Raw genomic sequence first — 12,472 nt, forward strand, 5'->3', positions numbered from 1 at the left:
TTATTTTATAACTTCAGGTACGCGAATTTCCAATGCCCAGCATTTACCAATCACAGGCAAGCATGGCAGCTCACTCACCCGAACGCTACCGATAAAATACAGCAAAGCATCTGCTGCCACCAAATGTTCAGTGACTGCCGAACGCAACTTGGGTGAGCGCAATCCCAAAGAATCGCAAACGATTGATATGAACCGAAACACACGAAGTGGAGTGAAAAAGAATTCGCTCGTAGCTGTGAGACACAAGAGAACGCGTTCAGCATTCAATCACTGAATGCATTGAACGCTTTCATTGAATGCGCTGAACGCTCTATGTGAACTTTCTAGTGAATCAAAAATAGCAATTTAAAACAGTCGTCTGGTCAAGTTATTAGCTAGAGAGAAAATCTATGAAGAGGATTCGATCATTGCAGTTACCCCTTACGATACTGAACGCGAGGTTAGGGCGTTTCAAAAAAGCATTGGGCACCAGCAGTGAGTGACAAACCGATCAAATTTTCAGCACAAGCAATAGTCTGAAGCTAAGGTGGGAGGAATGCAGGTGGCAACGCTTTATAGGATACTTGACTGTACCAAATGATATTTGAATTATGAGTGGAAGAAATATTTTTGTCATTTACAATCCCTGGTAAGGCAGTTGGTAAGGCAGTTCACGTTGAGTTTATTGAACAGTTTCAGATTCCTATACAATTTTAATTATTTTCGTCAACGAACATAAAATCAATAATTGTCACATGGGTACGAAGATTCTGATATTCTATATTTACAGCTATCTTTTAAATGACTAGATTAAAAAAAATGTTCACCTGGAATTAAATACCACCCTGTTTTATTTGGAGACCCTGCACAGTTAACGTTTCCATCAACTATCGACATTATTCGACCAGTATTTTTTCACCATGTCGGCAGCCTTTTCTCCAATCATGTACACCACTCCGTTGGTGTGCGCTGCCGGGAGGAATGGCATTATAGAAGCATCCACAACTCGCAGGTTTCGAATACCATGAACTTGCAGTTCTGGATTGACAACAGCATCGGGATCGCTAGATGGACCCATTTTGCACGTACCGGACTGGAAGAAAATGACGTTATTAGTTTACAAGTTTTTCTAAAGTATCCATCTTTATACTCTACTCATACTCCTTACCTGATGTTGTATACTGGCTCCCACCTGTTGCAGGCAACACTTCCAGTAGTCATCGCTTCGGAATGTTTCTTTCTCACATCCGTAGAAAGGCGTCCTCAAAAGTTTGGCTCCGTAAGGAGCGAAGCTCTTAGACTCTCCCAGTTTCACAGCCAGTTTGATTCCCTCGATCATCGTTGACATATCTTTCGGATGATCGAAGAAGTTCCCTTCCATTTGTGGCCACCGGTATGGGTTTGTGCTCTTCAGATACAGTCGGCCTCTGCCACGAGGTTTCATCAACACCGTAGCTATTCCAAAAGCATGCTGCCCTCTAGCTGGCCCATACGTTTTGCTGTAGAATTCCTTCGTCATTCCGAAGGTATGCCGAAGGGATCCGGATTCATCGTTATTGACGGCACCGGTTCCTAGTACCAGTTCCATATCCGGATAATCAGCAGGCAAGTCGGAATCTACAGTTTTTACGAATGCAATACCTTCCGCACCACCAGGAACCGTGAATGGTCCTTTACGGTTGATCATGTAGTTCAGAAAGTGTTCAGGTCGTCGCATGTCTTGCTCACGGATGGTAACAGGTTTGTTCACGGTAAACACTAATCCAGAAAGCGTTGTGTGGTCTTGCAGATTATATCCTACTTTTAAATCTTGTATAACTGGAATGCCTAGTGATTCAAGATGTTCTTTCGGACCAACTCCCGAAAGCATGAGCAGTTGAGGTGATGCTATTGCTCCGGCTGAAAGAATAACTTCCTTCGTAACCTTTATTTGATATCGTTTCTTATCCTTCGTAAACTCCACTGCATGTGCCGTCTTTTTTTGAGGATCAATTAAAATTTTGGTAGCCCAAGAGCTCATCGATATATGAAGATTTGGTCTATCTGCAACTGGTCTGAGATATGCCCTAGATGCACTGCAACGTTCTCCGTTCTTCATGGTTGCCACTGCTTTATAAAATCCTAACTGAACAGGCGCCATCGGATCAATTTCTTTGTATCCAAATGACTTTCCAGCTTCGATGTAACGCCTTAACATGGGAGTTTCAAAGGAACTTTGTTCGATATGGACATACCCTTCTGGGTTTGGCTTGCGTCCTTTAATCTTCTCCGCTTTTTCAAAGTACTTAACAACATCATTGTAACTCCAACCGTAGTTTCCATTTTGTTCCCATTCGTCGTAATCTCGTTTGTGTCCTCTTCCATAGAGGAGGAAATTTATGAGACTCGTCCCTCCTAAACCTCTTCCTTTGGGCCAATAACAGACGCCTTCTTCAAGGCCCTTACAAGCATTTCGCATTGGAGCAGAGCGATAGCCCCAACTGAACTCTGTAATAATATTTTTCATGAAAATTTACAATTTCACAGTTTTATGTAAGACTTACTAGTAGCGGTCGTCAAACCAGCGGTCAGTGGTACGTTAACCACTAAGTTTTCCTCTTTTCCCACTTCCAGCAGAAGCACGTTCCATTTGGGATTCTCACTGAGGCGGTTAGCCATGACGGAACCCCCGGATCCGGCGCCAATGACGATGAAGTCATACTCCTTTCGGAACACCGTTGTATCTGGGATGCGAGACGTCCGGTTACCATACAGGAAGAGGAAACTTAGATCGTCGAAGATGTTTTCGAACGGTGATTGTGGAATAACTTGGTGGATGGTGAGCAGAAAAAACACAAGTAGTTTTATCGTCATCTAAAATTGTGAAGAAGTGGCGTTAGCGTTGACAATCTGGTATGAAAAAATGTAAACTAGTGATTTTTATAAATTAATAAGCAATATAACAACATATGAAACATATAGACTATATTGATAGTTATGCTGATTATCCAGGAAGTTCACTGTCGTTAATTGTCATGATAATAAAATAAAGGGATAATATCTGTAAGGCTCAGCGTAATATAATAGTTATATGCCTGATCATATCCAGTTGTCATTTATAACTATAAGAGAAATTTGGATTCATAATCATCAAAGGTATTTCATGGAACCCAGGAATCTTAGACAGTTCACTGTTTTCTGATAATGCTCAACATGATGACATTGAGGCCCCGAGGGTATTGTCTGTATTATTTAATCGAAAGCGTCAAATTCAGGGCATCAAGCATTACTGTAATTTATTGAATTGTAGCTAATAAGTAAGACCATTTGAGGAACAGATATGGAAAAAGAGACATCTTACGTAAATTTTATTTACAATAACCCTACAAGAGTGTCATAATTAAAGTTTATTGCGTGTACTTATGATAAGCATTGTTAAAGAGGTGGGTAACTTTGGCGAATGGTCGAGTAGTATATGGACTCGTCCCTTCAAATTATAGGCTCTTCTTTTGAGATGTACTGGTAATATAATTATTGGCAATAAGCGGAAAATATTTCATTCAGAATTATTCTTCATTTTTTTAACAGGTGGTTATACTCAGCTGCTTCCCATTATTTCGCAATAATACATTATTCGATTTACCTTATTTTTAACCATATAAAATACTAGGATAAAATATAGGCACTATATATTTGAGTGACCTAAACGTAAATGGGAGTATGTAACATTTTGGTCGGTTTTGAGTTGAGTATATTAAAAAAAATACTGTAACCATGCTTTCTAACAAAATTATTTTATAATTTTCCGCTCAACCGAAAAAAAAAGATTATTCTTGGAGGAGGACTAGCTTGTTTTATTGACTTTAATACAATTTGAATAGAATGAAAAATTGCTTGAAAATCCTCAAAGTATTTTTTTTCAAAATTAGGTTTTTGCCACTGACACAGCTTATGCTGATGGTGCTGCTTTTCCCCGAATGACGCTTTTCCCCTAAAAGTGATACGGCTCCAAAGGTGCAATAATAGTCTTCAGTGGCAGGCTAGTGACCTAGAAAAAACGATAACCAATCAAAAGAAGGAGATACTTGATCGTTCTCCACTAAACTTATGTTGCCGCTTGAACGGCCAGAACGGCCAATCAAATAAAGAAGGGAGCATTGCAGTTAACCAGCTCGTTCACCACCCTAAAATATAAAAAGTATGAGTGAACGAAAATTTTCGGAGAAATGAGTTATTCGGAGAAACGGGGAATTCGGGGAAATGAATATCCTTTTTGTTTATATCCTTTCCAAATCAGTTTTTTTTAAAACAAATTTGACGAAAATAGACCAAACTGCTTGCCTTTACAACCAGTGAAATTGATCTAATTTCTTCATCTATTTCTAGAAAAAAAGGGTGCCCAGTAAAAATTCTATAAATTTGTGTGGTTTTTTTTGTCTTTGCACTGAAGTAATCATGCTAGTCGCAAAAGTTTTCAGTAGAAACTGATAATTTAGAAACTCCTTTAAATATTTCACTAGAATTTATTCAACTATTTTGCAAAAATCTCTCAGATACTTTCATAATCTGCTTTAAATATTTTTGTGAATGATATGATAATCGGTGATTATCAGTAGAAATTAGATCAAACCATTTTTCAGGAATATATTAGGAACTACTTCTTAAAAGTCCTACGGTTATTCTGAAGCAGCCAAGAACGTCAAGAGAGTTTGTTGTGGGAATTCTACAGGAATTTTCTGAAAATTGTGTTTTGAAGCAGAATTTTGATATATTTGATCTAGACTTAGTCGAGGAATCGACTGCATCGTTTAACACTGGAATTCACGGCTACGTAGTCTTAGAATGATTAAAACGAGTTTTATTTAAACGCAACGTTTCGACATGGGGATTGTGCCTCCCAAATAAGACACAATCCCCGTGTCGAAACGTTGGGATATCCATGAATTCCACACAATTAGTTTATATGTACGTATTACTCGATGTGACTGGTCTTAGATCTTCTGATATGGATGTTCCAAAAATTCTCAAGAGTTATTTCCAGTAATGCTCATGCTAGTTTGTCGGAGAACATATACAGGGTTGGCCGTAGATTCTTTCAGAAACCATCCACTGATTTATTCAGAAATGCCATTGAGGTTTGCCCAATTAGCTTTTATAATGATTAAAGAAATTTCTTGTAATCTTTCGTACAGTTAGTTGCTCAGGTGTTTACTATAGATATTTTAAATCATTCTTAAAACAAGCCAGAACCTTTTAAAGTCATGTACCAACCTTACAGTGTCTTCTATTTTCCATTAAGCTTTTCAAGCTTTTCAAGCTTTTTTCTAATCTTTGTTCATGTTTGTATTTGTTATATCATGGGTAAGACAATCCTTTGACTGACCTACCTAGGTGTTTTTGTACATAGTACATATCCAACCTGACCTATCAACTTCCCGTTCCACTGTAATCATATGTTCATATCCTCGATGGGGTGACAATGGAATATAGAGCGAGAATGAGTCAAAACATAATTTGAAATAATTCAGAAAATATATGAAATATTCATTCTTCTTCTTGGCATTCCTTCCCCACTGGGACAGAGCCTGCTTCTCAGCTTAGTGTTCTTATGAGCACTTCCACACTGAGAGCTTTCTTTTCTTAAGCTGCCATTTTTTTGCATTCGTTTGGCAAGCATGATGATACTCTATGCCCAGGGAAGTCAAGCAAATTTCCGTTACAAAAAGATCCTTGACCAACCGGGAATGGAACCCAGACACCTTTAGCAAGGCTAAGAAAATATTGATTTACCATTTTAATTGTGTATTCTTTCCAAATGTCAATGCCTGGGAGGGAGGCACAGATACTACGCACGAAATATGAAACAATTTTTTTTAAACTGCAAGATAACTCCAAATTGCCAATGACAATCAAGGCAGACTTGATAAAAACGATTCTACCCCATTACCCCAAATGCCATCACCCCGAATGCCATTACCCTGAAATTCAAAATTCCGAAATCCAAAACCCCGAACGGCCCATAACCCCGAATGACATTACCTCGAACTCCAACATCATTGGGAAATGTCATCAATGTCATCATGCCAACATAATTGTAAATTCGGGGAAATAGCATTCGGGGTGATGGAATTCGGGGTAATGGTACTTTCGGCGTAACAGGATTCGGAGGGATGGCATTCGGGGAAATGGGATTCGGAGTAATGGGGTAGAATCCTACTGTTTACTAAGCAGAAGCGATAGCTACTAGACCACCGACTCTTTCAAACTTAGAGCCAAGTTCTATTCAAGATAAATTAATATTTCTCAGGATTATGTATTTTTTTAGAAAAGAAAAATCATTCAGTTAGAGTTAATTTGTTTGTGTAATTTTACTAAATTTGTGTATAAAACATGTAAACTCGAAACGGCAATCATCCTCTTCTGTGCACAAAATTGATAGAAATTATTCTAGGGATTCTTATAGGTTCTCACAGCAATTCACTATGAATTATAATATATTATCTTGGAACTTTTATATGAATAATTCCATAATTGCTCGAATGATTTCAATATCCTACTGAAATTTTCACATGAATCTGTATCGAAGAAAACAACTGGAAGAAGGATTACTTAAAAAGCTATTTCACTAAATTTTACTCAAAACTGATCATTAGTGGGCGGTTTGTTTTTCGAAAGTTCTTAAAACCAAAAAATCGTGTGCCCCCCTGAATTCAAATCACAATAAAAGAGAAACCTCAAAGTTTGAGCTAAACATATTAAGGGGTGGCACAATCGACTTGATGGTGATTTTGTAGACTTTCTCAGGGATACGACTGTGATGATTATGTTCTAGGTTATGGCTTTCAGTCTATTATTTATCGTTAACGATAAAACGGAACACAGTTAATTCCTTGAAAAGACACAATGAATGTGTCGGATGAAAACGTAAAATCCGTTTTTGAGCATAATAGACTGAAAGCCATAACCTAGAACAGGTGAACTTGTAGGTTATGAATTATGGTCTTCAGTGGAGTCTTTATAATTTTGTTATATTCCAATATTTATTTCGTTTGCCGGCATATCGGTCTGTTTTGCTCAAAGTAATAGGGAGCAAAGAGAAGAAAGCAATGGAAACTGAATTGATAGATACCGTAAGGGAACGGAGAGAAAAAAATGAAATCAAGAACACTGTTTCATATTGTATGCCCTCTTCATCATCTCTAATCCATTTTCTCTCACCGTTCCCTTACGGTATCTATCCAACTAGTTTTCATTGCTTTCTTCTCCTTGATCCTTATTACTTTGAGCAAAACAGACCGATATGCCGCTAAACAAATTAAATATAATGATCGTGGTCGATACCTTTGTATGTTATTTTGTAAGTAGTTTTGAAGCTTTTACTATCGAACTTTTTAAAATTAAATCTAAAAAATGTTTGTGGAACACCAAAATTTAAACTAGTCTTAGTTAAACAGCTTTTCTTTCAATTTTTCTCAATTTTACTATACTAAATCATTTTTGTCGACTCAACCGATTCCAAACAGTTTTGCATGCGTTTGTAGCAAATTTAGTTGTTTCTAAACTTTGTATACAACACATTCAATCAAAATATGTTTTGAATAAGTAAACAACTACCTAAAAACATATTTTTTTATGGAAAAATTCCAATTTTCTGAATTTTTGCCGGTTAAACGCCAATACTTTAGCTGAAACTTGTTTTCATAATTCTTTAAACCTTTATAAATGTCTTAGCAACAATGTTTACAATTTTTTGACAAAAATATTTGTGCATTTTATCGAGAAATATGTGCACTTTATAACTTATAGTTATAAAAAAATGCTTTAGAAACCTCACTTTAATAGTCAAAATGTAATTTCCGATGGAAAAATATAAAAAAAATCAAGAGAAAAAACAGTTTTTGCATGAAAAAATCATGTTGTTGGATAGTTTTTGTTATATAACAAACTGCCGTTCTACGCATATTTGTCTCGCGGTCCATAAGGTTTATATATAACATAGGACAAGTAGGCGTGGAAGGGCAGTGAAATCAAAACTATTTTTTAGGGCCTTATTTTATAAGTCGAGTCGATCAAAAACGACTCGACTGGAGTCATTGTCGACCAAAAATTTTGCTCGACTTGGCTCTGTCACCATACTCGGGTGACAGTTGTCACTCTATGTGACTGGATTACTATGGGAGTCGACGGGTGACAACTGAAATATGCACGCTTACTTTGATCGACTCGACTACTATAGACGAGTCACGTGAATTCGCTCGAATTACAAAATAAATCCCTTAATTAAATGTGTTGTATGTACAGTTTAAAGTATTCATGAAGTTTTGGTGAAAGAAGGATGATTTTTTTTGGTTAAATATGTAAATATTTGGAAGAAACTACTTGTATCTAAGATTTAATTTAAATTTTAGACAAATTTGATGTTCTACAAACTCTTCATTTTTTTAAAGAGAAAGATGCTAAAAGCCACAAAATTGGTTAGAAAATATGAATATTATGAAGACTTTATTTAGGGTCATATTTTATAACTTGAAAAATTACCTTCAAGTGGGTTGCGCCACCTCTAAACCCTAATATTTTTAGCTCAAACATTGAGGTTTCTCTTTTTATGTGATTTGAGTTAAAGATTTGTTTTCAAATTGTTATTGTGAATGTTCAATCCAAATGATTTAGATACGGGTTTCACTACAAGCAATTAAAACAAAAACTTTAAGTTTCAAATGCTGGCACCGTAAACATTACCGTAGCCGGTAGAATATTCTTAAAACATATAAAAAAAATATCAGGATCATAGGATAGAAAAAATTTCACCATCGTAGTTTGGGCATAGTAAACAAAAACAACAAACAAAAACCTTCCAGCGAATGAATTCACAATCAGATTTTCCACTGCCAGATATACCATGTCCTGACAAAAAACTATGTCGAAGATATCAACTTTCTCGATGTATAGAAAGTTGAAAAAATATTGTTGCTAGCAGATGAATTCATATTCAAAAATTTCACTGCCAGTTAGACTCATCAAGTTCTCAAGATATAACAGGTTGAACAAAATTCACTGCCAGATAGCCATTGATCTGTTGAACATGTTTGTCGAAGACATCTACCTTATCTAGCTTAAGAAAACTTGTTAACCCGTATTGGCCTGAGTGAAGGCAAAAATACTGAAACCCTCACCGCTCAAAGAATTCTTAACGGATTCAAATTATTTTTTGTCAGTTTTGTAGTTTCTAGAAGTGACCAGAGGAGCTCGGAAATATTCCTGTGGCTGTAGTTATTCCGATGGGTCACTGGGTCAAGTCGGGTAAAAAAGGGCTGTTTTTTGGTACATGCCAAGTTACCTATATTTATTTGCAATGACAATCATTTTAATTTGCATAAATCATTCAGATCTGATATTCAACGTTATAAATAAAGTGTTTTGCACCGTTCAAAATATACCGGATGTGGCCAGATTTGTTGCATATTAAACCGTTTCAATTCTCGATAATTGTACACTAAAATGCGTTCCCATAAGCTTGGCACAGATGTTCAGATACAAACTGGCCCCTTTATCGTAAGTTTGAGGCGTCCCGGAACCCGAAAATGGTCATTTGTAGGATTAATCAAATACAAAACTCATAGTTATCCAATTCAATCGTTTCTCAAAAGATTTACACTGATGCAATTTTCTTAAAATTCCGTCATGTAGTGGCCACATTATAACCGATTCCGAAAATTATCTGTGACTTGAAATTTGCCTACCTCGAGGGGCACAAACGCACAGTACCCTTTTCACCCGACCTGACCCAGTGATCCACCGGAAAAACTCCGACCACATGAATATTTCCGCGTTCCTCTGTCCACTTCCAGAAACTATATATGTGTGCCAGTGTACTGACAAAACATGATTTGAATCTATTAAGAATTCGCTGAGCGGAAATGGTTTAGAATTTTTGCTTTCACTCAGGCCTATACGGGTTAATAGTGCCACCTATGGGATATATATTCAATTAGATTTGCCACTGCCGAATAATTCTTGATCTGCTAAACAACTTGTCGAAACCCCTAGCCTTCCAGGATCTTAAAATACAGAAGATCGAAGAAAATTTGTTGCTAGCTAGCGAATAAATTCCAAATCATTGTCAGACGTCCTTTGGTTTGCTTAACAACTATGCCGAAGACACAAACTCCTTGCCTATCAGGATCTCTAAATGAATAAGATTGAAGGAATTTTAGTAATTGCGACACTTAGCGGATTATTTCGCGATCAGATTTATTTTGACAATTTGCTTTTGATCTGCTGAAAACTATTTGTTTAGGATTTTGAGATATAGAGGATTGAAGAAAATTTGTTCCTAGCGCCACATAGTGGATACATTTCCGATTTGGTTTGTTATTGTCAGATAGCCCTTGATCTGCTTAACAACTTTGTAGAAGACACCAACCTTCTAGCTCATCAGGGTCTAGAGATATCCGTTGAATTGATAATTTGGTCAATTTTGGTACTCCAAGGCAATCCGGAATAACTCCGGGACCAATTCCCCTATATTCCCAAGTTCTTGTACCATAAATTAGAAGAATTTTTCAGGAGGTTCTGAAAATTTCAACAAAATTCATTGAGAAACAAAAAAGTTATGCACATTTTAGTGTGTTTTTCAGCGTGTGGAAAGTATGTTGGCTGGAGGAAGGTTAAACACCTCAAATTTAAAATAAAATGAAAATTATGTATCCTCGGCTAATATTATACTAATGTGAAGTTCATAACTGCAAGTCATTTGGAAATACATTTCAGCTCTCTAGGTCAACTTTCTGGATATTTTCACTTCTACGGATGATCCGGATCTTCAGGACAACCATAATAAGACCTTGACTGCAATTGGTTGCCATACGTTATCACAATATTACCTGAGGGTGCATAATTTTCGTTTTATGTTAGATTTTAGATGTTTAAACACCAATTATTATGATTTTACTGTTCATAAAAGGGAGTTGAACAAAATTATACCCGACCTGGCACAGGAGGACACTGGAATAACTGCGGCCATCGGGAATAAATTGGTCCACTTGATACCTTTAAATTGCACGTCGTGAAAACCCCATTTAAATTAGTTCAATTTAATGTTCACAATAACTATTTAAAAAAAACACAACATACAGGTAAATGTTTTGATTTTAAAACATAAGAAAGTCATGATTTTGACAGCTATCCTCGCAAAGATTTTTCTTTGTAATCATTTTTAATGGTTACTTTCAAATACCAATCTAAGAATTTCCCTAATAACTTGGAAAGCAACCTGAACTGTTTATCCGAAATACCCGAAGAATTTCTTAAAGGACTTTCTTGAGACAGCTCTGCAGGAATTTCTTCGAAAAACTGTGAAGAAATCCATAGATTTTTGATTGAGGAAAAGTCTATCGAGAAAACATCTGTTAGTATTTAAATGTAGTTCTCAAAAAAAAAAAAAAAAAAACTTGTAATGCTGTGCTACTCACGAACATAATCTGATGAGACACATGGCAAAGAATAAAAATAATATCGAGAAAACACACACCCCCATCATAAACAATAACACGAAAGTATGTTAAGTTTTCTATTCCTGTTCGGATCCGCCACTGCGACCAGTTTTTAAATCTAATGTGACATCACTCGTATCTTTAGTGTATTACTCAATTGCCATTCAGGGGTAATAGAGTATGGATTTCTATATAGTTCTTATTTTGTTTTCTCAGAACCATTTGAAGAAATCAATTAAATAACACTCAACTAATTTTGGGAATAATCCGTGTTTTTTGGCACTCTCTTTTTCTTGAACTTTTCAATATCACTGTCATATTGTTGAACAATGTTTGTTTTATACGAAACACTATGGTCACTCTCAACATTAACTGCACATGACTGTCTCAACGGAAAAACTGCACACTGACTGCTGCTTCTCATTCATATCACATGCAACCCACACCGGTGACAAACAGATTCCTTGCATTCATTGAGAATAAAGAAACGTATCGAGCACGTCTGCGACAGTGTCATTACTGATTGCGTTCCATCAATTCCACCGTATGATTTGAATACCAGCCCACATTCTTCGTGGGCAGGTTCCCATTGAACTTGAATACGTACTGTAATTATAGGATTGCGTAACATTATCCTCGCTGAAAACACATGTCACTTCCAAACTGGTCACGAACTAGTCTGCTTTTGCTGCTGCTGCAAAATCACCGATCGGAGGCAACAAATCACGGTTGAACTTTAGCTAGTATCCTTCCAGTCGCGACGCCGTTTCACTAACAACTGCTACTATCTGCGCTACACTACTCGCGGATCGCACTATCATTTAAACTCCGGCTGCATTAGAGAACCCAACTCTTAGAAACTTGATTGGTGCGACACACATAAAGCCACTTCCACTTTGCCGGTTCGATTACCTGTGGTCGTTGGCATCTGTGGCGATTTGTTTCATGTTTAGTCGCCACATTGGGGCTCCATTTGAGGCTTCTTTGCTATTCTTAGTTCGGGGTTTTCGGGGTGGGAGAAT

General features: G+C 36.8%; 1 protein-coding gene across 2 annotated transcripts; it reads right to left on the reverse strand.

Moving 5' to 3' along the window:
* Positions 1–672: 672 nt before the first annotated feature.
* Positions 673–12,267, reverse strand: LOC5575406 (glucose dehydrogenase [FAD, quinone]). Of its 2 annotated transcripts, none has more exons than XM_021851541.1 (4): positions 12,058–12,267; positions 2,523–2,832; positions 1,148–2,466; positions 673–1,072 (listed from the first exon to the last, which is right to left on the reverse strand). In XM_021851541.1, the coding sequence occupies exons 1-4, from the start codon at positions 12,079–12,081 to the stop codon at positions 863–865; spliced, it is 1,863 nt and encodes a 620-aa protein (XP_021707233.1). In that variant the 5' UTR covers positions 12,082–12,267; the 3' UTR covers positions 673–862. The 2 variants fall into 2 exon arrangements, with proteins under 2 accessions (XP_021707233.1, XP_001661924.2); XM_001661874.2 differs by lacking the exon at positions 12,058–12,267 and adding an exon at positions 11,702–11,906.
* Positions 12,268–12,472: the final 205 nt, after the last annotated feature.

Source organism: Aedes aegypti, chromosome 3 (assembly GCF_002204515.2).
Source record: "Aedes aegypti strain LVP_AGWG chromosome 3, AaegL5.0 Primary Assembly, whole genome shotgun sequence".
Lineage (NCBI taxonomy): Eukaryota > Metazoa > Arthropoda > Insecta > Diptera > Culicidae > Aedes > Aedes aegypti.

Bases quoted from the DNA above. Each gene is read 5' to 3' on its own strand.
- LOC5575406 (XM_021851541.1), bottom strand. From the start codon at position 12,081: ATGTTACGCAATCCTATAATTACA. The intron at 2,467-2,522 runs GTAAGTCTTACA...ATATTATTACAG, and splicing joins TGGTTTGACGACCGCTACTA to AGTTCAGTTGGGGCTATCGC. The intron at 1,073-1,147 runs GTAAGGAGTATG...ATTTTCTTCCAG, and splicing joins GAGCCAGTATACAACATCAG to TCCGGTACGTGCAAAATGGG.